Source organism: Macrotis lagotis, chromosome 1 (assembly GCF_037893015.1).
Source record: "Macrotis lagotis isolate mMagLag1 chromosome 1, bilby.v1.9.chrom.fasta, whole genome shotgun sequence".
Taxonomy (NCBI): domain Eukaryota; kingdom Metazoa; phylum Chordata; class Mammalia; order Peramelemorphia; family Peramelidae; genus Macrotis; species Macrotis lagotis.
In genome coordinates this window covers 805826964-805854635 of record NC_133658.1, presented here as the reverse complement: position 1 = coordinate 805854635, position 27672 = coordinate 805826964, and the positions used below count along the sequence as shown (strand labels likewise).

Genomic DNA, 27672 nt, shown 5'->3' with positions numbered 1-27672 from the left:
TATCTATATTTGATCTATGTACTATAACTAGGAACTTCTAGAGCTTGCATTCAGTCAATATGATATCCACAATGGCAACTTGAATTTCTTTGCTTTTTTAGAATATATTTTAGAATTATCATTGTGTTATTTGTATTACCTTTCTGTTATTTTTGGAAGATTCACTTCTGACTACTTGTCTTTGTAAGTTGCTTTCTCCAAGCTTCTTCAATCATTTAACTGCCCCCCCCCAAGAAAATATGTGCTACAGGAAGAGAAATTTCAAAACACAAGACAGACCCTAATAAGATAAAGCCTCTTTGAATTAACCTCTAAAAAAGCTTATAGGCCATATGACCAGGAAGTTTCTGTATTTTGGATTATTGCTGTGACCTAACTCACTTTTAGGAAGGAGGCTTTTGGTTGCTAAGGCACTTCTGTAGAAATTGGAAATAGTTGGCATTTTTAGGGATGCTCTAAACTCATCATGGAATCCTAAAATAGGGAAAGAAATTTAAGATTACATTGTCAAAACACCACCTAAAGAAATATTTTTGGAAAGGTGCCTTCAATTGTTAATTTACTTAAATAAACTGAGCTTTCTGCTAATAAGACTTTTAATCAATACAGACTTTTTATATGCATATCTGTGTAGATGAATGGGTAAAAAGAATAAAAAGAAAAATAGGATGAAAGGAAGGGAGAGAAAGAAAGATAAAGGAAGAAAGGAAGAAAGAAAACAAAACAATTCCACTACTCTATGGCTTCAAGTCTTTTCACATACCTAGATCTTCTGTAAAATAAGGAGGGAGGTTGAAATAGTTGGTCTCTTATGTCCCATTCCAGCATTCTGTATAATCTGAATTGTTACATATTTTGTTCTAAGGTCTCTTCCAGCTCTAATATTCTGTGTTTATTTGAACATTATGCATTCTAAGGTTCCAGTTCTAATTGTCCATGTTAAAACATTCTGAGTTACAAGATCACTTTTCAACTCTAACACTATATTCTAAATTCCTTTCTAGCACTAACATTCTATGAGTCTATGATTTTTTAATACTTTTGTGAGTTCCTCATTTCTTGAGGATGAGTTTTTATAAGGTTTCTTTCTTTCTTTACTTCTTTGTTTCTCTCCCTCCCTCCCACTTCTTCCTTTTTTTCCTTCCCTACTTCTTTGTTTCTTTTTGCTTTCCTTCTTTCTTCCTCTTTCTCATCTCTCCCCCCCCTTCCTTCCTTCCTTTCTTCTTTTTTTTTCTAGACAGGGGAAAACTTTCAAAATAAGCAGTTTCTCTTCCTAAAGGGTGCTCACTCTTAGGTTACTTAATTCTAATTACCTATTAGCAAGACAATATTCTTTGTACAATTAGATAAGATAATTGATTCTAAAGGGGAAGAAAGTGCTAATTTAGCTATATTCATCTGAGATGTCTGAGTTCCAGACAATTGTCCAATTACTGGTGGAGTTGCCAATGTAGAGATCAAAATGGTGAGATAGTGAAAGGAGAGGTGAATTAATTTACCTTTAGAAATATCTGTCATAGGATCATAGATCATAGATCTAGAATTGAAAGGGACTTTTAAGGTCATCTAGTCCAATCCCCTCATTTTATAAAGAGGGACCTGGCACCCAGAGGGATTAATTATCTGACTTGCCCAAGGTTGCCCTGTTAGATAAATGGCAAAGGTTTAGATAAATAATAAAGTCATAGATTTAAACCTAGAAGAGATCTTACCCTCCATCTTATCTCACCTCCCTCAATTTACACAAAAGGGAACTAAGAAACAAAAAGGTCAAATACCTTGCCCTATGCAATAAGTAGCAAGGTCTTCAGGGCTGCTTGGGTTCTTTTTTATTATGCTTTACAGCCTCCATTTACAAACCTTAGTTAAGACCATTCCCAAGCCAATAGAAAAGCATATCTGTTTCACCACCAATTTACTTCAATTTTCTAGCAATGTAATTTACTCATTTGAAAAAATGGAAATGTGTCACCTTGGGATGTTTACTCTCAAGTATGAATACCTTTTACCTTTGGATTAGAAAGAAGAAATAATCATAAGAATATTTAGCATTTTATAGTTACAAAGTGTGCTGTGTATTTTCCCTAATTTTATAAAGTCCTTTATTCACAACATCCTAATGATGTAAATAGGTGCAAATATAATTATTCTTCTTTCTTAAGATGAAGGAAATAGATGCCCAGGTAGTTGAAATGACTTCCTCCTATAGCTAGATGATCCAATAAGTCACCTGCTAGATTTACATTTAGGAAGACCTAGGTTTACATCACCCCTCTGACACCTACTAGTTTTGTGACTATTGGTTTCAGTTTCCTCTTCTGTAAAGCAGGAACACAAAGGTCTGTATTATCTATTTTGTAGGGTTATATTAAAACTCTAGTAAGATATAATTTATATTGAATACTTTTAAAACTTTAAAACACTACATAAATGTAAAAATCACCACAAAGTCCATGGTGGTTTCATTTCCCTACTAATAAAACAAAACATTCCTGATTTTCTGGGGCTGTCATTTTATAAAACACTTCCCAGGAAAAAAGTTATATGTGAAGCATGGAGAAGACTTGGACTTGGTCAGCAATGACAATGTGGACTTAGATATGACTTGAAAATCAGTAGAACTCAGAGTAGAATGGACCTAGCTCAGCTTCTATTGTTCATGAATTCTGTCTACAGTATCCCTGAGATGTGTTCAATTACTGAACTTTTGCTTTAAGACCTCCAGGATAATGGAGTCAGAGAGAGGAGGGGGAGAAAAAAAAAGAATTTGGAGCTCAAAATTTGAAAAAAGAATGTTAAAATTATTTTTTATATGTAATTGGCAAAACATTAATTTTTTTTAAAGACCTCTGGAGATCCAGAATTGACAAGTTCCCAGAGTTATCCCCATGCTACCCTGGGGACATATCTGATTGTTAGGATGTTGAGTCTAATGATCATCTGAAACTATAGTTGCCTGCCTGCTTCCCTGTCACCCATCATCCTCTAGTCCTCCTCCCCAATTTGCTAGTCCTACCTTCTAGGACTGAGTAAACTAAGTATGATTGCCCTCCTCTCTGCCATGTATTTATCAAAGTGCTTAGCACAGTGCTTGTACATAGTAAACAGAATAAATGATGAATTTAGAAGAATAATGAATATATAATAAGAATATATGTTTATTTTCTTCCCATTCCCTTTGTACTTGCTTTCCCTGTCTTCAGTGAGTACCAAGTGATAGGACTTCAGTCATTGATTTCATTTAGACATTTGGATTTGATAGAGTGTCTATCAGGATGGTTGGGACCTTATGAGAAGGTAGCATTTTCCAAATGGGAGAAAAGTAGGCCCCAGAACTGTGGGAAACCTACAAGGAAATTAGGGAACTTGTAGAAGATGAAGTGTTTATGTCAGCAAAGACAGAGAGGGGAAAAAATGATGTCGTGAAGCCAGACTGTTTCCTTTGTTGTATTCTCAGAAGCAAGTCCTCTTCACATCAGCCCAGGCTCTCGCCAGACATCTGTTTACTTTTTCCATGCACTGTTCTCCTCTGCTTTGGTCTAATTGCCCTCACATCATTTCTTGGAACAGGCTTCATACAGTGGGTGGCTTTGCGTGAGCTGCACAAGCCACAGTGAGTTCGGGTCTAGGCTCATGCAAATTCAATCAGCATTCCATCCTCCATGTATCTCAGTGAGGGGTCCTTGACCTGATTAGCAGGAAATCCAAAATTCTCCTGGCTGATGTATATGGTCTTTGCTCTGAGCTTATCTCATCTACACCCTCCATCCCTTAACTGCCTAGCCCACCTAGTCTCCCTCCTGAAAGAATATGAAAATAATGATAACATCTCACATTTATATAATGCTTTGACATCCCCACCTGAGACAGCAAGTTCAAGGATTATTATTCCTAATTTAATAATAAAAGCCAGAATTTATATAGCATGCAAAGATTGCAAAGTGTGTTAGAACTATTCTTTCACTTGATCTCACAAAGAACCCTGGGAGGGAGGTGCTGTTCTTATCCACATTTTACAGATGAGAAAACTGAGACAGGCAGAAGGGAAGTGACTTGGGCAGGGACACCTCAATGTCTGAGGCAGGATTTGAATAAAGGTCTTCCTGGATTCAAAAACCCAATACTCTGTCCATTGTCCTAATTTATAGATGAGGACATTGAGGTTTGAAGTGGTTACAGTGGCTTTTCCATGATCGCACAACTAGGAGTTATTAGAACTGAGATTGAAACCTCAGGTCTCTTCATTATGGTACCCTTCACAGACATTGACATATTTTACCAAAATGCTGCCACAACACAAAGCTGTAAGAATATCTGATTCTGGCAATTCTGACAGACATTTACCCTTTTTAAAAAAAATTATTCTTAAAGTAAAGTAATTTGGAAGAGAACCTCCTGAATATCTGAGATTCCAGGGTTATGAACTACTTTAGACTATATTACCTGGACACTTTAGGATTGCCATCTAACTGAAGACCTCAATACTTTGATGGTAGCCCCAAATGAAAGTTCTGAAGTTTCTTCTCCAATGGTGCTTCATTGTCTTTTGGAAGTGACCTTGGATTCATTTTCTGGCTAGTCCTCTTCATCAATCAATCAGTAAAGATTGATCAACTGCCTACATATGTCTGGCACCATGCTAGGCACCAGAGATACAAAAAGAGACAAAAGATACTCCCTTCCCTCAAGGAGTTTACAATATGTTGAAAGAGTCAAAAAGCAAACAAATAAAAAGTCTGTTACATACAAGATGATTAGGAACTAATATCAGAGGCAAAAATATCAGAATTCAAAGGTATTAGAGAAGACTTCCAGTCAAAGTTGGGATTTTAGATGCAATTTACACAAAGCCTGTAGACAGAGATCAGAAGAAAAATCATTCCAGGCACCAGTGGCAGCCAGAATGAATGCCCAGAACCAAGAGATGGAGTGTCTTGTTCATGGAACAACCAAGAGGTCAATGCCACTGGATCAAAGAATAAAAGTTAGGGAATAAGTTATAAGAAGACTGAAAAGGCAGGAGTGTGGGGGCTTCCAAGATGGAAAAAATGGTGGTGAGTCCAAAACAAACAAATCTGTCATCTGAGGACCAAGCTAGCTATGTTGGGAAAGGTTCCATTCCCAGGTTAGCCACAGGCTAACTCAACCAACTCTTGAAATATCTCTCCTGTGTCACAGAGGAGTTGAGATGCATATCAATGGAAAGAGAGACCACACCATTGAAATGATCAGTTCTTGAAGTAGGTATATTTAAAGCAGTGGGCCATGAGTCCCCAACATCTCAACTTCCCCCTAGTTCCTGTACTTCTCCCTAATCCCTTTAGGTTTGGAAATTTCCTTTCCCCTTCTCACAGAAAAAGATGACTTTTCTCATTGCTCACCACAGCCATGCACCTGTTTGGCCTAAACTGGCACCTGCAGCCGCTGGAAGGGCAGATGTATGAGATGACGGAGGACACAGCCAGCAGTTGGCCTGTGCCAACAGACGTCTCCCTGTATCCCTCAGGGGGCACAGGGTTAGAGTTACCTGACAGGAAAGGCAAAGAAACTGGAGAAGGTAGGGTTGGTGTGTTGTCCATGTTGTGAGTCCTCTTTGTCTGCCTGTGAACTGAAGAGACATTCACTCACATGCCCACCATGTTCCCGGATGTGGTTCCATGCTCTTGGTGCTTCTGCATTCTTCCATGCTCAATGCTGGCTTCCCACCACTATGACTTCACCTGTGTCTCTTCATTCTTATTTCATGTCGCTATATGAGCTAATTTGGGTGGGATGGATGGAGTGATGGATTGTGGAGATTGGCTATCATGATACAGAACTATATCACATCTAACTCCAGAGAGAAGCAACTTGGTGCTTTGCTATATAAAGCCTTGAACACTCTTGTGGTTGCCACCTTTGTACTTTGAAGGAAACCAGACAAGAAACTGAAGGGGGATGGAGGGATTCTCAGGGTGAGAAGTTGGTGCTGAATATCTGACTTTGACATTTTAGAGCAGAAAATTCCCTAAAACTGGAATGGCCTACTGTTAGGTCTTTTTGGTACACTGAAGGCACCAGATATTTTTCCACGAGACCAGAGACATGGAGAAGTGGAGGAGTCCCAAAGATACCAGACTTATCTGGTTATCACTCTGGGACAGGTGGGCATAAATCAACCCTTGAGTGCCACAGCCTGCTTCACTTCTGGAGTCTCACCCATCTCAGCTGCCATCATGCTCACGCCAGGCTTCAAATATGTCTACTTGTCTTTTTCTTTCCTTTCCCCGCAGGGAATGCCAAGGGAAAATTGTCCTTGCCCCATCCTGATCATTTATCTGGTTTCTTTTCATACCATCAGTCTCTGGGTATGCATGCTGGGTGCCCGTATGTTTGTTCATAATTTCCAATGCCAATTTGTCTTTTGGTCTCTCCTTGTACCAACATTAACTTAAAACAACAGACATCCCACAGGAACAAGAGCAGAAATGAGGTCAAACACCCTGCAAGTTTCTGAGGTGCTAAGAATTCAATAGCTCCCCCATATATATCTGCTTAAAATGCCGATTTATAAGGTCTGGCTATCAAATAACTTAAGCTGACTCCATCAGCCATAGTTAGTAACAGTTAATAATGAAGTGACATGTTTAGTCAGCTATCTCATCAAAATGTTTTTCATAATAGGTTTGTCCCAGATCCTATCCATATGTGATTAATATATTTTAATTTTATTATTATTCAATCAAATATTAAGTTCCTACTATGTCTCAGGAACTGTGCTAGGTTCTGAAATGGAAAATGATACCCATCCTGACCCATTTGGGCAGCAATCCTTAGCCTTTATTTATGCCATGGGCCCTTGTGACAGTCTGGTAAAATCTGTAGATAGCATCTTAGAATGATGTTTTTAAACAGTTGAAAGAAATACCAGAAGTTAGTGACTTTAGCTAGAGGTGTGACTTTGTTTTATTTATTGTTCTCAAAGAGGACCAGGAGATCATGGAGATGATGTTATGACATGCAAATGAAATAGATTTAAGTGAGGGAGGACTATGCAGTCACCAGAATTTAGAAATGTGATTTCTCTCTCTCCCCCAATACAAGTTCTCATTCCCACTAAAATTTCTCAACATTACCTAGAATCCTGGTTAAGAGTCTCACTGATGGTCTCTCATCTACAGGATAAATAGATGAGAGAAAGTGTGACAACCACTTGGGAATGAAATTTTTTTTGTTTGGAGTAGTGGTTTCTGATTGTCATTTGAGATAGGAAGGAGCCTCAGAGTCAGTGATAGCAGATTCTTCCCTCTCCCCCACCCCCAACCCCTACCCCATGTTCCAGGCCCTTGAACAAAATTCTTCACAGATCTAGGAAAGCCCTAGGGGTTTAAGGTATTAACCCTCAAGAACTTGGTCCAAGGGCCTTATTTAGCAAAGTTTATTTTTTCCCTCTGTGATCTCTATCATTCAGTCTTTTAACAGAAGTGGAGAAGTCTAAGCTATCTATGATCTCCCCCTCTAATGAAATTATGGTTTGTGGGTTGTGGGTTTTGCTTTGTTTTTTTCTTAAGGAGAAGGAGGTACAGATAAAACAGGAAAAAATGTACCAGCTTACTGAGTTACTTTAACTGTAGTACTTTTGCTTAAAGGGATTAGCTATCGTTACTAATGCAAATAGAAATCCTGTTTAGAAATCTCGCTAAAACCTGGTCAGCATCAACTGTGATTTACTCCACTCAATAAAACCAGGTACTGAGCTTTCTTTCTGTCGTTCTTAATTGGTTTGTAACGTATATGGGATCTCTGGTCAAGCAGAGCCTGCATGGTTTCATTCTTAAATTCCGTGAGTGTTCTAGATCCTGTGGCTCCTGGTAGCTTTGGGAGTTTCAAACTCCCCTGTAATGCGGCTTTTCCAATTCATTTCAAGGGAAATCAGAAAAAGAAAGCCCTCTGCTCACATAGAAAGTCAATGCCAATGCCAAAGATTTTGCAGTAGGGATTAAAAGCAGCTGGATCCAGTGGGGAAGAACAATGTCTGTATATAAGGAAGCTTGGGTTCAAGGCCAGACATAAGCAATTTGCAAATAACTGAGTCCTCTTCTGTACATAGATGAGTGATTTCTGTACTATTACTTCTATATTGTTGTTGTTATTTCTTGTTCTCAAAGAGGTCCATGAGACCAAGGAGGTATTTTCAGGACATGTAAATGAATTGGATTGAAGGGAAGTGGTACTGTCCAAAGTCACCAGCCTCACTTTTTCCTCCTGAGCCATCAGGGTCCAGTGGCCAGATATGAATCAGGACTATCTGTACTATTTATAGAGCACTTTAAGATGTGTTGAGCACTTAATAAACATTCATTTAATTCTCAGACTAACCATGGGTAGCTATTATTAATGATGATGATGATGATGATAGCTAACATGTATATAACACTTACTATCCCAAAGCACTATGCTAATATTAATATGCCATTGATCCTTACATCAATCCTGGGAGATAAATGTTATTTTTATCCTCATTTATAACTGAGAAAACTGAAACAGAGGTGAAGTGACTTGACCAGGGTCACACAGCTAGTCATGGTCTAAAATTAGATTTGAATTTAGGTCTTTCCAAAGGTCCAGCATGGGAATCATCATGGATATAGGAAAAAGACTTCTTCCTCTGGAATCAGATGACCTGAGTGTTCTCGTTCTCGTTCTCTCTCTCTCTCTCTCTCTCTCTCTCTCTCTCTCTCTCTCTCTCTCTCTCTCTTCTGATGCTTATTATCTGTGCAACCTTAGGCAAGTCTCTTGGCTAGCAAGACTCTCTGAGTCTCTGTGTCCTAATCTGAAATAAAGTGGGTGCTAGGTCTCTCCCAGCTTTAGACTTAAGAATTAATATGCTTTGTTCATACCAGGATTGTTAGGACAAAAATCACTTTATGAACTTTGCTTAACACACTATTTAAACATGGGTTATTAAATTATTATTAAGTGTAGGGGCTTAGAAAAAAGAACCATTATTGCTGTTTGGGGATGTTGGACATTCCAAGTTCAATTAGGGAAATACACTTGAATCCAATAAAATTCAGAGTTGCCTCCATCCCCCAAATAATGAATGCAGTTACTGATTTTTTTTCAGGGAGAAAAATGTATACATATTCAAAAGCCTCTTTCCTTAGAATCATACAGATATTTATGATATGTATGTTGTTGGCTGAGAACAATTTACGATTTCTATATTATAAGTTTATATAAACACTTTGCGTGTGTGTGTGTGTGTGTGTGTGTGTGTGTCTGTGAGCATGTGCCTATTGTTTTCTATGATAGAGTGTAAGCTCCTTGAGGGCAGGCACTCTTTCCTTCTTATTGTATCTTCAGCACAGTACCTGGGGATAAATAGATACTAAATACAACAATGCTTCCTGATTGGTCAAATCACAGTATTATAAAATTGGAAGGAATCTGGAAGCCATTTGATACAATTTATGCATATATATTTAACAATATGAATTACATTACATTGCTATGGTGTTTTAAAGTTTACCAGGGGCTTTTCTCACAGGAACTCTGTTAGTTGGTTGGATAGTTTCCCCATTTGACAGAAAAAGAAACTGAGTCCCACAAAGGCTAGGTGCCTTTCTAACAGTTATACAACTCAAAGTCTCAAGCTTATATGTGTGTTAACTTACACACATATATACATTTCTATGTATATATGTGAATATGTGAATATATATCTACATGAATATGTGAATATTTAAGCAATAATAATGATGATGATGATCTCTAGAATAAGAGCTCATAAAATACATTCATCACAACAAGCCTGTGAGGGATATAAAAAGCAAAAGATAATGTTTCTATCTTATAGATTAACATCCAGAAGGGGAGAGTGATTTGGCCAAGGTCACATTGCTAACAAGGAGCTGATCAGGTACTCTAATCCAGGTCTTCTGACTATTTGGCTCAGTGATTATTTGTCTTCTGACTATTTGGCTCAGTGATTATTTGTGTGCCTCACCCCCATCATATATGTGTATAACAAACACAGACCCCTACCCAGTATTTTACATGAACATAGTCTCTTTTATAAGAATAACATAAAAATGCATTTCAGACTGTGATTTTAAAAGTATCCAAGCTATCTCTGGTTAGTCCTGGGATCCTTCCCTAGTAAGTCTATGTCAACTTATGCTATTCATTAATGGTGGAAGAGGTACCCCAGACCTTAAGCAAACAACCATTCTGCTGATTGAATAATATGGGTAGAGATAGCTTTTTCTCCTTCTGTAATGAAATCAAAATTGCCCATCAGTGCTGTATCCCCTCCTCCCTGCCAGAATGGAGCCATTTATTTTGATAACCACATAAATTTCAGATAGTCGCTAAGGAGACTAAAGTATTATAAGTATAAGTTAATGCATTGGAAGCAAAAATAACACATAAACTACAAACTGGAATAGGAAAAGGAACTCAGTTTCTCTGGGGTGCTGCCTCAGTAGAATTACCAAATGTTTTAAAGAATAGAACACTCAGATAGGACACGATCCCAGATTTCCTGACTTTGAGTCCAGTACTCTTTATTCTATGCCATAGGATCTAACCTAAGCAACCCTTTTCCTCCTACTGCTTCTCTATATCTATTTTGTGGAGAATATCAAGACTCATAGAATCATGATTTAGAGGTAGAAGGGACCTTAGAGAACGATGAGTCTAAACTCTTTTATTTTACAGAGGAGGAAACTAAGGCCTATAGAGTTGATATAACTTACTCAGGGTCAAAAAAATATCTGAGTCTAGTAAATACCCAAGATAGGATTCAAACTCACCTTTTCAAGACTCTAAATCAAGCTTTCTAGAATTCCATGGTCACCCACTCAGGGTACCTGTAGAAGGAAGAAGTGATGTGCAAGTGCTAAAGGAAGGACTTTAACTTATCTTGGCTAAGATCATAAATCTCCTTGCAAAGAAAAAAAAGTACTTGATTTGATGGTTGGAGAGTCATGTGCTATAATCTATTATTTGCCCACAGTCTGTTCTTTTACTTTTCCCCCCTATAATGACATTCAAGGCTCACAGTTCTGGATTGCTCTGCATTTCCAATTTCTTTCCTCATTGCAACCTGGTAAAATAGGCAGATAGGGTTAGAGACTATTTTACCCATTTTACAGATAATTAAACTGAAATTCAGAGAAGGTTTCAGCTTGTGTGACCAATATTCAGCTGTTCCTCTGTTAATAATCTCACTGATTCTTCCTATCCTCTTGTGAGTTAGGTCATAAAATCTTTGAATTTGAGCAATAAGGGACCTCAGTGGTCATTTAACCCATCCCTCTCATTTTATAGAAGAGGAAAGTTAAAGTGATCAGAGCTAAGGTTTTTCACCCAGGTTCTGGAACTCCAAAATCTCACAGGTCTTCTGGGACATCCCAGAGTGACATGTGGATCCTCTTAGTCTAGTTAAAGAGAAGGAAATATGGGAACAGCCTTTACAAGTCCCTTCTTCATTTTTTGTTGTACAAGTGGAGTTTCTGAGGTAACCCTTAATACTAAATTGCTTACGTGACTGTGAAACTCAGTTTTCCCATCTGCAAAATAGTTATAATATTATTGATAGCACCTTTTTATCCCTCACTGGTTATGATGAAAACCAACTACTATGATGTATGTAAAGTACATGGATAACTATTATATTCTGTAAGAATGTCATTTGTTATTGTCATAAAGTATTATTGTTGTTTAGCCATTTTTCAATTGTATTTTACTCTTTGTGACCTCATTTTGGGATTATTTTGGCAAAGATCCAGGAGTGGTTTGACATTTTGTTTTCCACCTCATTTTACAGATGTAGAAACTAAGGCACATGGGATTAAGTGATTTGGCCAATAAGTGTCTGAGACTTGATTTGAATTCAGGGAACTGAGTCTTCCTGACTCCAACCCTGACACTCTGCACCACCTAAGCTACCTCTGTCTGGATCCAAATCTAGCTGTTTTTACTCTGTACCATGTTAATCACTTCCTTTCATTTTTGTCTGTTTTGGGAAAATTCCCTGACTTGGGATTTTCCATTTTGATAGTACTATTTTCTATACGGTTCAGCTCTTACTCCCTTCAAAGTTAGCCAGGAAAAGAATTTTCCATTTACCTCCTCTTCTGGGACAGGAAGACAAACGAATTCACCCTTGACCTGCAGAGCTTTCTATGACTTTCCTGTATGAGTTTATCTAACACTCCATGAGATCATACTGGCAGTGACAGCTGCCAATGGAAATAGAAGGAACACTGTCTTTAGAGGTGAAAGACTCAGGCTGAGCTCCTAACTGCTACTTAACAGAAGACTTGTGAGACTTTGGATAAATGTCCCCTTTCAAATTTACTATTATCTCACCTGTACAATGAGAAGGGTTAGACTTAATGGTTTCTCTTAGGTCTATTCTAGCTCTCAATTGATGATTGTCAATCCTCTCCACTCTCCCACCCTCCATTTCCTCATCTGTAAAATGGGATTAAAAGACTCCCACTTACTCCCTGGGAGGAAAATACTCTACTGAAATGTGTGCTATTTATGTTAAAGGCCATAAGAAAAGTTGAGATGGTTATCTTTTTCTAGCACAGTGACAAAATGCAACAGCAGTTTCTCAGTCGGGATATTTATTTTCCTATGTAGAACTGGTTTGATTTGGGGAAATCCTACTTCAAATCTACTTTATACCCCAACTCTCCCCAACACAAAAAAATAATCTCTTTGGGATGAGGTAATTTGGCCCTGTTTCTTTCCATGATAAATGTTTCAGCTCCCAGAATCCAATGAATTATTTTCCTCCCTCCTCTTTGCCCCCTCCATAACACACCTACCCTCATTCCCAGCAAATCTACTGTTCTCCTCTCAGGACAAGAGCTTTGTTGTATGGGGCCCCCAGTAATCAAATCAGGGAACATTCCTTCCTGGGAATTTGTTTATCCTTTTTCAGTGTTTTATGAATCAGACTTCTGTCCATGAACTTTCTGAACCACAGCAGCCATGGGTGTTATATTTTATAAGTGAAGTGACTCGGGAACATTCCTACCATTTAGGACTTAAATGCAAAACCCTTTTCCATGCTCACAGCAGAGGAATCAGTGGGTACTTTTAATGGTGGTGTGCATTTCAACTTTTTTTTATTATATATATATTTTTAATTAAAATGACATTTAGCAGTTTGAAGCTAAAAACCTGATGTTTTTGCTAAGGAGTTTGCCTGGGAATGACAACATATGGAGTTTAACATTTAAATTGAATTTTATTATTTAAAACAGTAAAATATTTTATTGCTACAACAATGCCCCAACAGCCACCATTTCACCATTAAATGTGCATTGTGAGGGTACTTGACAGGAGTTCTTAACTGCTGCAAAAGGCATTTTAATTCCTTATTCCCCAGATGCAGTTTACAAAAAGTTTCTACATACGTGCTTCCTTTACAGATGACTTTTTGTTCTCCGAAGTGTCTCCAGACACTCTGACAACAACAGCAAATGCCAGGAATTCGGATATCCAGTTGTGCCCTTTAATAGCACATAAGAAAATAATCGCTCCCATTTTATAGAGTGTTTTACGAAGCACCCTCCCCACTGGCTGCCTGTGGTGAGGAAGGAGCTTGATACATGTGGTACTACTGTCCCTTCTTCACAGTTAATAGGGACAATAGCTCACATACAGGGGTTTAGCATTTCAACCCAATTGGACGAACATTTGTTAAGTGGGCCTACTATGTAACTGGAATCCACTAGTCCTGGGGTCAGGACTTTCCTAGAAAGACTAGGGGGGACAAAAGAGAAAGACAGAGATAGAGTTGGGGGTGAGTTATGGAGTGAGACAAAGGGAGGAAAGAAAGAAAGAAAGAAAGAAAGAAAGAAAGAAAGAAAGAAAGAAAGAGGGAGGAAGGACAGGAAAGAAAGCAAAGAAAAACAGGGAGGAAGGTGAAGAAAGAGAGAAAGGAGAGAGACAGAGAGGGAAGGAGAAAAAGGGGGGAAAAGAAGAGAGACAGGGAGAGGAGAGATAGAAAAGTAAGGGAGGCAGAGAGCAGGAAGGGGTACAGGAAGGGAGAAAGAAAAGAGAGACAGTTAAGGGTGAGGTGGTTATGAAATGAGACAAGGGGAGAAAAGAGAGGGGGAGACTGGGGAGAAAAGAAAGAGAAGGAAACAGGGAGGAAGGGGAGAAAAGAGTGAGAGAGTAAGAGACAGAGAAGGCAGAAAAGAGAGAGAGAGAGAGAGAGAAAGTGTATGTGAAAAATGAGAGTAATTATACCTGTCCTTAACAAATTGACAATCTGGGAATTGTTTCTGTTTTGTGACAAAGCCCCATAAAGTTAGTAGATAGTGGCATGGAGCACTGGGTCTGAAGTCAAGAAGACAAGTTCAAATCAAGACTCAGACATATACTAGTTATGAGACCTTGGGCAAGTCATTCAACCTCTAAGTGCCTCAGTTTCCTCAATTATTAAATGGAATGAAATAATAGCAACTGTCTCCACATCTTGTTATGAGATCATGTTGATATTTGTAAAGTGCTTAAAAGGGTGTCTGGTGCATAGGAAACACAATAAATCCCATTTCTTTCCTTTTGTTTCCTTTCATTTCATCCTTTCCTCCTTCTCTCCTCCCTATCTCCTTCCCTCCTCCTCCTCCCTCCCTTCCTCCCTCTCTTCCTTTTTTCCCTACATCTTCCTGCTCTAATCCTTGATTTCTTCTGTTAATTGAACTTAACTGATTTTGGGCTCCAAGTCCAGGGAGATGTAAAGAATGGGCTAGATTTGGAATCTCACAGTCAGGTTTCAAGTTAATCTCTGCAACTGAGCAGCTAAGTGACCTTGGGTGTCTTTTGGTCTGTTTGATCCACAAGCACCTATAAAATGTTACACATTGTGTTGGGCATTAGAGATACAAATTAAACAACTAAACAGGGGTAGCTAGGTGGCGTAGTGGATAAAGCACCAGCCTTGGAGTCAGGAGTACCTGGGTTCAAATCCGATCTCAGACACTTAATAATGACCTAGCTGTGTGGCCTTGGCCAAGGCACTTAACCCCGTTTGCCTTGCAAAAATCCAAAAAAACAAAACAAAAAGAAAAACAACTAAACAGCCTCTGCCCTCAAGAAGTATATATTCTATTGAAGAAAAATAACATGTAGCCATATAAATAGATACAAAATATAAGCAAATTCAAAACAATTTATAGGATTGGGGGAGGGACACTAGCATCTAGGGGGAATCAGAAAAGGCCTCTCCGGTTGGATACAGAGGAAACCTTCATTTTCTCATATGTAAAATGCACATAACAGCTCTCTGATTTCCTAATTCATAGGGTTATGATGAAGAATGTACTTTGTAAATCTTAAAGTGCTCTAAAAATATGAGTTATTGTTGTCATTTATGGTTATTACTCTACATTAAGATGTACTTTGTCTTGTTTTGACCGCCTCCAAGCCCGCTTTTTCTGACCTAACTTGGTTCCTAGAAAGACTTGAAGTCTGGCAGGAAATCCTAACGTATACTTCCCCAAAGCAAGTGTATTTAATTACCCAGGGAAAGCAGCTTGATAAGCAATCAGTGTTTTTATCTTCCATCTCTTTTCCTGTCACTGGAAATGCCTTCCTATTCTTTAGTGGTTACAGAAGTGAGCTGGAGACAGAATTCCAGGCTTTGTGTTTCACCTTCTCTAGGGAATGTTATGCTCCTGGAGGTGGGACCAACTAGAAAGATGGCAGATTCACTCTCCAATTCTATCAGAGCTTGAGGAAAGTCTGTTGACTGCCAGTGCCTAGCTCAATACATAGCTTCTGGTCAATCATGTATTGAAGTTCAAAGGTTGGCTTAATAAAGTAATTCTAACCATCCACATAGCAACAGAGGAGTTAAAGCTGGATGAGACGTCAGAGGACATTTAATCCAACTGCTTTGTTTTACAACCAAGGAAACTGAGTCTCAGAGTGAAATAATTTGCCTACAGTCATGCAAATTATTAGTGGCAAATTAGGGATTTAGTCCTGTATCCTCTGACTCCAGACTCAGAGTTTTAGTCCCTAAAACATGATGTTATTGTAGCACTGACTTCTTCCCACTGATCCTGTGACAGTTTTCCTGTTCCCAATCCCATTTGTTAGCCACAAAATTGGAATTTGTTAGATGAGGAAACAGCCTCAGTGAAAGGTAAATTGATTTGTCCAGAGGCCATAGCTAGGAACTACACATGTGTATCCTTTATAGATAACTTCTTATTTCAGAGAATGAACTGAATCCATAGCTCTTTTTCCCTAGATCCACTCTTAAGTGACTTCAAATACTCTACTGTGTATGTTTTGGGAAAAATATTTGGAGAATGCTTAGGTTCTAGTCAATGTTAATTGGAGCCTCTAAAAAACATTTCCATGTGAGTAAACCTTTCAGAGGGGAGCCACTCCTGCTCTTATCTCCTTAGAAGGGGGCTGGGTCAAGCTGATAGTAGTTTTCCCTCTCCTCCCCAGATCCCTCCTATTTGGAGTCCACAAAGACTAATGTTCTCCAAGGGAAAGTGCAGCCTAAGATAAGAGATACCATCTTCTAGAGCTACAAAAACCCAGCCACCTTTCTGGACTCCCCCTCTTCTCTAACAACTTGATCCACCCTCCAAAAAATTTGCAAAGAGGTGCTGAAGTCCTGATCTCCCATAATCTGTCCCTTGGTTTTAAAGTAACTCTATCCCTGCAAAACTCAAGATCAATTCAGAGGTTTGAATTTGTTATATTTCTAAAGGCTGAGTAAATATGGATGGAAAAGGAAGAAAGTTGGGTATTTAATAAGCTATGTAGGAACCCAAATAGATCATGAACTTATTTTTCATAGAATGGGAGAAAAATATTGTATAATTAAAAAAAATAGGCAGATTAATGGTAACTTTCTGGTTTCTGAGTGAGTGAGATAGATTGGACCCCCTAGCCAGATTTGGGTGCCATCTTTAGTATTGCCCTCATCTCATTCATTTAAATAAAGAACATGGTTATCCAGTAAATGTCTTACTGCTCTTTTTATTCAAGACCTGGTTTCTAAAAAGTCCACAAAGCATCTCTGATACTTAACTGCCTTTGTGACATTGAATAAATCATTTGAGCTCTCTGGGCCTCAGTATCCTTATCTGTAAAATGAAGGAACTGAAGAAAGTTAATCTCTGAGGTGCTCTTCAAGTTCCAGACCAATGATCCTGTAGTTTCCCTCTAGAGATTTAACATTCCTTCTTTGAAAGGAATATAGTGGGAAAGAGCACTCCATTTGAAGTCCTGAGAGCAAGATTTGAATGCTGACTCAGTTATGTACTTGGGCTTCCCATCTCAGAACCTATCTCTTCTCCTGTTAAAGAGCTCTGGATTTATATTGAGGGAAAGCTGGATTCATATCTCACATTTTACTTTGTCACTATGGGCTAGTCACATAACTTCTCTGTTTTCATACCTGTAAAATGGGAGCTATAGTTGACTAAGTTTTTGAGAGGATCAAATGAGGAAGTTAACTTTAAAGTAATATGCAAGTCTTAGCTAATATTATTGTTAATTGTTAAAATAAGAGAGGAAAGATTAAAACAAATGATCTCAAAAATATCCTGTCAACCTTTTCCTGTAACGTACCTGCCTCCCCAGCCCCCCTCTCCCCATTTAATCCATGGCCTTGTCAATGAAATTTTACAGAATTTTATTAATTTATTATTATTATTATTATTATTATTATTACTTCCCTGCTTCAACAAAGTTGCCTTCCTTGGTTTTTTAGTTATTGAATTTGTCATCTTGTTTTGGCATGACCAGTTACTATTTTCGGTGAGGGTGATCTACCCATAACATACCACCCACTCTAAAACTGTTATTATCAGTTGGAAATTTATTAATCACACCTATTTTCTTTCCTTTTGCTATTTTGAGTGTGTGGTTTTACACATACTACACACACACACACACACACACCACACACACACATACACACACACACACACACACACAATTGTGTATAACAGCAAATTATTATTTTTAGAATCAAAACATAACAAGCCGTGGAGTTGCTTAGTAAACAGATGGGCCTTGGGGAGGACCCATGCTGCTTTGGAGACATGCATATTTCTAGCCGAAAAATCTGAGCCGAGAAAGAACCATAAGGCACCATGACTTAGTAAGAAGAGCTCTGAATTTGGGATTGAGGGTTGGCCTCTAGGCCTGGATCCAACACTTTCTTCTTAGCACTGTGACGTTGAGCAATTATACTCCTTTCCTGAGGCTCAGTTTCTCCACCTGTAAGATGGGTATTAATGATAACATGGAGTCATGGATAGAAGTCTGGTGTTGAGTTGGGAAGATACTATTTGTATGAACGTGAACAAGTCTTTGAGCTTCAGTTCCCTCACATGTAAAAGAGATATTAATCTTACCTACTTCACCAGGTAATTGTAAGGAAAGACCTCAAAAAATGGAATCAGATTCAGTAAAGTACAAGGCTTGAATCTTCTTACTATCCTTCAGAGCTTGACTAAGTCTTCAAAGCACCACTGAAATGACTGCTTTTATTTTTGGACTTGGGTTCCAAAACCACCAGGTGGATATCCTAGCTCTTGAATTTACCAAAATACGTGACTTAGGCATATTGCTGAGTCTCAGCTCCTCATCTATAAGACAAGGCACAGTAATTCTTGCATTGAATCTCTTGGTTTAATGGTTTCCATGTATGGAAATCACTAAAGAAATGAGAATTATTCTTGTCTTTTATAAAGAAAGTTACAAATGTTTTGATTTTTCAGAATATTTTGAGTGGGAAGGCCTTGGATATAGAATCATTCAGAAGACCCTGAGACAATTCTTCACAATTTGTATACCCCAAGTTCTAATGGACTTAACAATGTCCATGTCTTCTTTTGATTGTGAATTAATTAGATTTCTGTTGTTTTTGTTTTCTTCCCACCCTTGTCTTGTTAGGAAAGCCTAGTAGTTTCTTTCCAGAGGAGAGTTTTATCGACTCAGGAGAAATCGATGTGGGGAGAAGAGCATCCCAGAAGATCCCTCCAGGTATTTTTTGGAGATCTCAGGTGTTCATAGATCACCCTGTGCATCTGAAATTCAACGTGTCCTTGGGAAAAGCAGCTCTGGTTGGGATTTATGGCAGAAAAGGCCTTCCCCCTTCACATACACAGGTAATCAGGAGTCTTTATTGATGGTTTTCTCCAAATTACTCATATCCAGCAGAATTAACACCATAACCAAGAATCACTCATCTCAGCTTTTCAATTTTTTTCTTCATCAAGAAGTAAAATAATCCATTTAATTGTCTAAGGCATTTCTTGGTTGAACTAAGTGATTCTAAAAGTCCCATCTAGCTCTAAAGGTCTATCATTCTAATTTCAAAAAAGAAAATAGAAAATTTTTCTGTTCTATTATCTCTTGCCATACCTAAAAGTCCAAGGTAGTAAGGCTTTGTTTTTTGCTTTTAATCCCTGGAGATTTTAAGCAAGATTCTACATGCCCTATGAGATAAAGTACAAATTCCTTAACTTTGCATTCAGAGCCCCTATACAGTCTGGCTCCACACTGTGATTGTAACAAGATTAGAAAACCTATTTTCATGAGTAATTAAGTGGCAGAGTAGATAAAGCACCAACCCTGGAATCCTGAGGCTCTGAGTTCAAATTTGACCTTAGACAATTACTAGTTGTGACCCTGGAAAAATCATTTAACCTGATAGAGTCAAAAAATAAAAAGAGAAGAGTTGATTTCAAATCCTGGCTCTGCTCCTCACTAGTCCTGTGATCTTGGACTAGCCATTTAATTCTTTAGATTTTTAATGGAATATGGCCTCTGCAGATCCTTCCAATCCTAAATTCTACAAACAATAAATGTACGTTTCCAAACAGTGTATATAATCTCTGCCTTTTGAAATCCTCCTCTTCTTTCAAGACCCAGTCCCAAGGCCGTCTCCTCCATGGAGCCTCCTCACCTAATTCCTGGACTAAAGGGAAGCTCTCCCTCTCTAATCTGTCATTACCTTTTTTGGCTTTCCTACCACTTTAATTTTGAGTCAGATAGATAGGTAGATAGACAGGCATACATATACATATATGCATGTATGAATACACATATGCTTCAGTTGCCCTATAAAACCACAAATTTCTCAAAGGCTGGGAATTTGCCATTCTTCATTCCTGTAGCCACAATTCCAAGCACAGTGTACTACACATTGTTGAACTGAGTTAGTGATAAAGAAGATTCAGAAAAATTTCTCATTAGCCCTTTCTAGCAAATCATTTCTCATATAACCACAAAAATTTCAGATTTATAAGAGCTTTCAGAAGTCATTTACCATTTCAAAGGCCATTCATATCAGAGCAAAACTCCCCTCTGTAGCATTCCTAATGAGTAGTCATTCACTTGTCTGCTTTCCTTTAGCTATTGCTTATTGTAAAATGAAAATGGTGGTTTAAAATGAAGTCTTAGGGCCCTTCTAACTCTAAATACCTGTTTCCTTTCTTTTCAAAGTTTCCTTCTTTCCATCTTCCATCTCTATTTCTTTCTATTTCTTCCTTCTTGAATTCACCTCCCCTCCTGAAAAAAAAAATAACAGGGATATTATATCTTTTTAAAAAATTTTTCTTATGGATTTAATATCAACAACCATTTACATGCAGAGAAGAACAAAAAAATATATAAAATCTAACTTCTATTATAAAAGTTTTGTTTTTAAAAGTCTATATTAACTAATTATCAAACATATTGTCCAGTTTGTGTCCCCTTTTGAATTTCTTTTTTCCATTGAATTTTTAAAATGTTACATGTTTTTTTCTTCCTTCCTTCTCCCCCTTCTTTCATTTCCCTTCTTTCTTCTTTTTCCTCTCCTTACTTCTCTGTCCCTCCTAACTTCTCCCTCCCTCCTCCAAAATGACTCTCTTATAACATAAATATAATCAAGGAAAAATAAAAGAAAAACATTTTGCCAATGCTCCAAAAATGTATACTTATGGTCTATCATATAACATGGGAGGCAAGTTTCATCATTGGTCCTTGGATATCATGTTGGTTATTTCATTGATTAAAATTCTTAAGTCTTTCAAAGTTATTTTCTTTTAAGTTATAGGAAAATTTAAAAAGAAAAATCTATCCAAGATGGTTGATATTGTGGGCTAATTTAGAGACAGAGGAAATAAATGACTCCTTCAAGTTTATTCTAGCTCTGGAATTCAAGTAGTTATACTATGCCCAACAGTATAAAAAATCAGCCATGTATGTGGCAAGTGAAGGATGTAGGGGAGGGGGAGAATGCAGTTATTCTTCATTCACTAGTGATGGACAAGATTCCCAAGAAATATGCAGTTTGTGAAGCTTGTGTTGGTTAATCAACCATCAAATGGCATTAACCTCTCTCCCATGTCCCATCTTGGATTTCCTGCTATCCTTCATGTTAAAATCCAAGATAGACATTTGGAATTAACCTAAAACAGACTGCTGATTTTCTTCTCTCCCTTCCTTTTTTCTTTATTCCTTAGTTTGATTTTGTGGAGCTCTTAGATGGGAGGCGACTATTGACTCAGGAGGTGAGGAGCTTGGAAGGCCCTCAACGCCAGTCCCGAGGTTCTGTTCCTCCCTCCAGCCATGAGACTGGCTTCATCCAATATTTGGATTCTGGGATTTGGCACCTGGCTTTCTACAATGATGGAAAGGAATCTGAAGTGGTTTCTTTTCTCACCACTGCTATTGGTAAGGGAATTAAAGATATCACCTTTCCCCATACTCATTTTGGTAACTATGTGGACAGGTAATGACTTGAATTTTTACCATATCCATTTTAGATGCATATGAACAAAGAGACACGGGATGGGTAGAAATAATTTTCTCCATGTCCACACTTTTGATTATGTGAAAACATGGAACAAGTTTAGACACATTTACTTTGTTGTCTGTGGAGATACATAGATGGCTTGGATGTACCAGCTACTTAAACTGACCCCTTTTAAGATTCTGGAATGTCTCAGTTGGTTTGCTCTCTACTTACCTTCCCCTAACTTTGTGTTTTCATTGTGGATGCTCATTTCTTTCAAAGGTAATTTACTCAGTTGGGTTTTTTTAATTAACTTTTTTCAATGAAGAAAAAAAATCCATTTTTCTCTTTCTTCCACTTTCCTAATTGGAAAAGGAAAAAAACTCCACCAAAACCCTACTATCAAATATGCAGAGTCAAGCAACGTAAGTTCCTTCACTGGCTACATCCAAATATGTTGAGCTCATTCTCTCTCTCTCTCTCTGTAAGAAAATGGCTTCATCATTAGTCCTTTGGAATCATGATAAGCCATTGACTTGGTTATTAATTCTTTCACAGTTGTTTGTTTCTACAATATAATTGTTACCATATCAGTTATACTCTTTATTTTGATGATTAGTAGTAAGATAACCCAAACCATCGATCAGGGAGAAGAATGGAAAAATTGTTTGTATTTTTAGTCATTGCAACTGATGGGAGTATTCTAACCAAAGAGTTGGTGATCTTGTGGGGGGTAAAGACAGGAAGAGAAGGGTAGGAAAGGATTAAGCATATATATATATACATATATATGTATGTATGTATGTATGTATATACAGCACCTATCATCTATGAGACACTATGCTAAAACTTTACAATATTAGCATCTTTGATCTTTCTTGAGTCAATAGGGAAAAGAGAGCTATTTGTAGAAGAAAAACCAGGGAGTCTTGTTTTCTCTTCTGATCTGCCTCATTACAGTAGGGCAAAGAAAGAAAATAAAAAGTACAGTGCAATAAACATTTAAATTCTACTATTTGGAGACTGGATTGCAGCTAAGATGTATTATTGCTAAGTTGAATTGAATAACTAAGATGCATTGAGCTAAATAAGATGTTTTGGTTTACTTTAAAACTCAACTTTGCAAGCAGCTAGATGGCACAGTGAATAGAGAACTCACCCTGGAGTCAGGAGGAACTGAGTTCAAATCCAGCCTCAGACACTTAATAATTACCTACCTGTGTGACTTTGGGCAAGTCACTTAACCCATTGTCTTGCAAAACCGGGAGAAAAACTCAACTCTGATACTATCCCCTACAAGAAGCCTTCCCTGATTCCATCTGGTGATTCTTCTCCCTACTCCTTGATGCCTGCCAAATTATTTATTTGTTTGTTTTTGTATTGGAGAGACACCAGATAGTGGAGTGAATGGATTGAGAACTGGGCTCTCTGCTCTATCAGATTCTACTTCTAAACCTAGATAAATAGGTCACCTCTTATTTCCCCCTTCTCAGAAAACAGTCTAAGATTATAAATTGTTGAGAAGATACTGATTGCTTTAGAAGATTCTTCTACCCAGGAGTTTTCTATATACATACATCAATGGAATTCTTAGTGTGCGTTCATAAGCATTTTTTTAATTGACATCACTGTTTTCATGTTATTTCCCTCTCATCAAATGGTTTGAGTCCTGTCTTATTATCCCCAGCAACTAGCAAAATGCTTGACATATAGCAGGCAAATAATATAATCATATTGAATTTAAATGAAATGAATTGAAAGAGAAGGAGGGACACATCCATAGAGAGAGCTGTAATGCACAGACTGGTGATAATACACAGTACCTAAGGAAGTAAAACCAAAATCATCCAGATTCTAAAGGAATAGACTTCTGATTAATTAATTTTTCAGTTCACTTAAAACTGCTGAAAATTTTTTTGTTTCAATTCTTTTGCATGAAATATTTTTGCTATATTAATAGGTTTTCCTGCCTTAGTAAATAGGTAAAATGAGCATAACTTGGGTTTTTCTTGCATGATGAAGGATTATAGAATCATCATTCTGTATCAACCAGCATTGCCTAGGATTTTAGATGAATTTAATTTAGGAAATTGGGAGGCATGGAAGTACAATGGGAATTCCTGAATAAAGAATCAGGAAATCTGGGATCCACTCTTAGCTATTCCACCTCATCCTTTTTTGTGACCTTGGATACGTTATTTCTGTGCTCTGAATCAATTCCCTCATCTATATAATGAGAAATTTGTACTATATTATCTCTAAGGGTCCCAACTAGCTATGATATTCTGTGTTCTCTAGTCCTTTTGAACTCTGATAATTTGGGATCTTGTGCTTAATGACTTGGGTCTATACAATACTCTTAGGGTTGATTTTTTTGAAATTTCTAGTTGCTGGGCTGCTCTCTTGTCATTTTGCTATCCATTTTGCTCTCCTTAAAAAAAGTATAAAGAACATTCCAGGGGAATTGAATTATTCAGTTTGATTTCAATCAGTCAATTAGAAAATATTTATTAAGTACCCACTATATGCTAAACACTATACTAAGAACTAGGGATACAAATTCAAAAAAGAAAGACATTCCTTTCCCTCAAAGAGCTTACAATCTAAAGGGAGAAGACAATATATAAAAAGAAATTTAAAAAGTGAGGAGGATGTGAGAAAAAGAAGTTACCTCATGGTATGGTAGAAGTCAGAAAAGTCCCCAAGTAGTAAAACCAGATGAGAATTCAAGGCAGAAAATTTGTATAAGGTGGTTTGATGAGTCCCAGCTAAATACATATTTATTATGTTCATTATTTTCTTCTCTGTTACATTGTCGTATATGGGTTCAATAAATTCATTTCAGTAAATATTCATTAAATGTTTACTATATGCTAAGTTCTGTGTTTGGTGAGGTGAGCTTAGCCTTTTCTTTCTTCTAGATTCCCAATATTAATGACGCCAGCCAGAAAACCCTTCTAGTTCCACTTTACCAATCCCGGAATGGGTCCAGAGCTATGCCCCAATCTTTGTGAGTGGGATTCATTGAGGCTCCCAATAAGTGCTTGCCCAACAATTTGGAATAGAAATGAGTTCTCTAACAGCATTATAATAGTCATAGATTCCATTTCTAAAGCCCTCTAAGGTTTATCATTTCATCACTTTATCATTTTCATCACAAGAACTCTGTGAGATGGGTAATATTAGTTTTATTAATCCCAAATTACAGATGGGGAAATTGAGATTCAGAGGAATAAGAGAGATAATGTAAGGTCACACTCTAATAAGTAGTATAACTCACTTCTCCTGAAGCCAAAATTGAGCCCTTTCTCTCATACATTTAGTTATTTACAATATGACCATAAGCTCTATAGGTTTTGCTTGCCCCTAATTGCCATGCCTACAATTCACCTAGGTGGTCAAATGGACCAGTGCATATTGGTATCTGTAATTCAGTCTTGACTGCCAATACCTAAACTTCTGATGAACTGAGAAATAAAGATTGCGTTATTGAATTATACTTTTTGAAAATAAAAAAACCAAACTTCTACAGCAGTTTTGTATTGTAGGAAGAGCTTCAGGCTTTGCATCCTAATACCTTTGTCATTTAGTGTCTATTTTATTATGCACAAGTTACTTCAACTTTCTGGGTCCCATTTTATATCTCTGTAAAATGAGGGGATTGGGCAAGATGACTTCTCAGGTGTCTTCAACCACTAACATCTTTTATACCAAAATTGTGAACTAAATCCCAACTTTCTCACTTGCTTCCTTGGTATCATTGGGGGAATTTTCTCATAGCTCTCAGACAAGTGTTCCTATTCTTATTTCCATCATAGACCCCTCTGACAGTCTGGGGAAGCCTTTGGACCCTTTCTCAGAATAGTTGGTGGTTGTTTTTCACAATCAAAGAGGATCAACTCGTCATCTATGTTGGGTTCAAGACACAGTGTCCAAATGTCACTATCAGATAAATATAAGCCTCTACCACAATCAGAGCACAAATAGCCTACATGAACTTTTGGAATGGAGTTGACTCTAAATTCATACTTTTCATATTTTGAATATAAAATACTAAGATTGCAAAGGAAACCAATGGTTTTGAAATATATTTATAATTTTTTTTAAGTTCCCAGACCCAAGGTTAAGAATTTTTACTCTAAGGTAAAAGAAATTTTGCAAAGTGTTTAGAATAAAGAAGATACTTAATATATGTTTTTTGGCTTTCCCCCTCCCCACCTTGAAGTTTTATGTGTCTGTGATCTTTTTATTAAGCCAAGTAAAAATTTGAAAAAAATAGTATGATATTAAGAGAACACACTTATACCCATATATACTCACATCCATATATATGAGCATATATGCATACTCACAACCATATACATATATAAATATACTTATATGGCATGCTCAGTATAGCACAAGATGAAAACTATGTAGCCCTAGGTAAAATGTGATATCTTTCTCACTGATCTTCAGTTATCATTTTTAGTGGTTTCAAGAAAGTTGAGTAGATTTTGTTATCAAAATAAAAAAAATTACTGAGGGCCATATTGTCTTTAGATGCTTTGAAAGAAACAAAAGAGTGCAAGGAAGTTCCTCCTCATATAGAGCAGGATAACTGTATTACAAAAGGAAGGTAAGTTGTTGCTTGTTTCAGTCCCGTAGGACACTTCATGGCATGATAAGGGAGTTCAAAAACAAATTGTTTTGTGAGACCTAGAGGAGATTCCAGTCATGGAAGACTATATGAGCCAAAGAAAGTCATGAAAGGAGGAAAACTGTATTCAGGGAGAGAGAACCATTCAGTTTGATTGAACCAGAGTCTGAATGGAAGGAAGTAATATGAGATAAAAACATAAAGTCGTAACTCAACCTAGATTTTCCTTATCCTGTTTGGACTCATCTGCAAGATTTGTGTGAACAACTCTTGCAAGTAACATCTTTTCTACCATTATTGAAGGGATGCAACCCTAATTAATGAATTCATGGGTCTGTTCTTGCTTTATTTGGCCTTAACTCTCTTGCTTCTTTTCAGAATATTCTGATTGGATGCCTGCTATGCCTGGTGTCCTAGATAATCACTGGATTAAAAGTCAGACCTGGGTTTGAATCTTGACTTATTTGCTAAATGCAGGATCTCATTTTTCCCATCTGTAAAATTAAGGAATTGAACTAAATATTAACTCATATTTGTATTATGACTTATTCTACAAATAGCTTTCTTCTCATCGACTTTGTGACATAGGGAGCACACATTTCATTATCTTAGTTTTACAGGTAAGAAAATAAGATTCTAATGATTAAGTTTATTAATATCTTTTATCAATAAGATAAATTAAATAATAAATTAATAACATTAATCCAGCAGATTAATGCCTGTGATCATATACTAATCAATGTCTCAGTAAGTACTGGTTCTGTAGATATGAAGACAAAAATGAAGCAATCCCTGTCCCCAAGAAGTTTGCATTTTAGCATGAGAAACACTGAATCCATATGAAAATTACTATGAATTATATAAAAGTATAAATTAGGTAATTTTGGTGAAAGACCCTGGCAACTTTGCAGGGAGGGGGAGGAAAGGCTTCACAAAAAAGTGACAACTGAAATGAGGTTTTAGATCTGTGAATATAATAAGTTTACTAATGCAAATGTAATTTGATATATTTAGAATTTAAAAGAGGGAAAATATCATTAGCATCAACACTTTCTCAAAGTACTCTATTCACATCATGTCGAAAAACCAAAGTGATTCTCTTCAGGTGTATAAGGCACTGGACCTGGAGTCAGGAAAACTTGAGAACAAATTCAGTCTCGTATACTGCCTTAGCTATGAGCTCTAGACAAGTTATGAAACAGTTGTCCACCTCAGTTTCTTCATTTGTAAAATTGGGTAAATAATAATAATGCTTCCAAGTGTTATT

General features: G+C 37.3%; 1 protein-coding gene across 7 annotated transcripts in view; it reads left to right on the top strand.

Annotated features, from left to right (window-relative positions):
- Positions 1-27672, top strand: part of TENM4 (teneurin transmembrane protein 4) — a 1252272-nt gene that overhangs the window by 978332 nt on the left and 246268 nt on the right. For all 7 annotated transcript variants that reach the window (XM_074216997.1, XM_074217000.1, XM_074216995.1 and 4 more), the window contains 3 exons: positions 5387-5557; positions 18937-19151; positions 21495-21705. In XM_074216997.1, coding sequence (XP_074073098.1) covers positions 5387-5557; positions 18937-19151; positions 21495-21705 — 597 coding nt within the window. The remainder of the gene's footprint in view (positions 1-5386; positions 5558-18936; positions 19152-21494; positions 21706-27672) is intronic.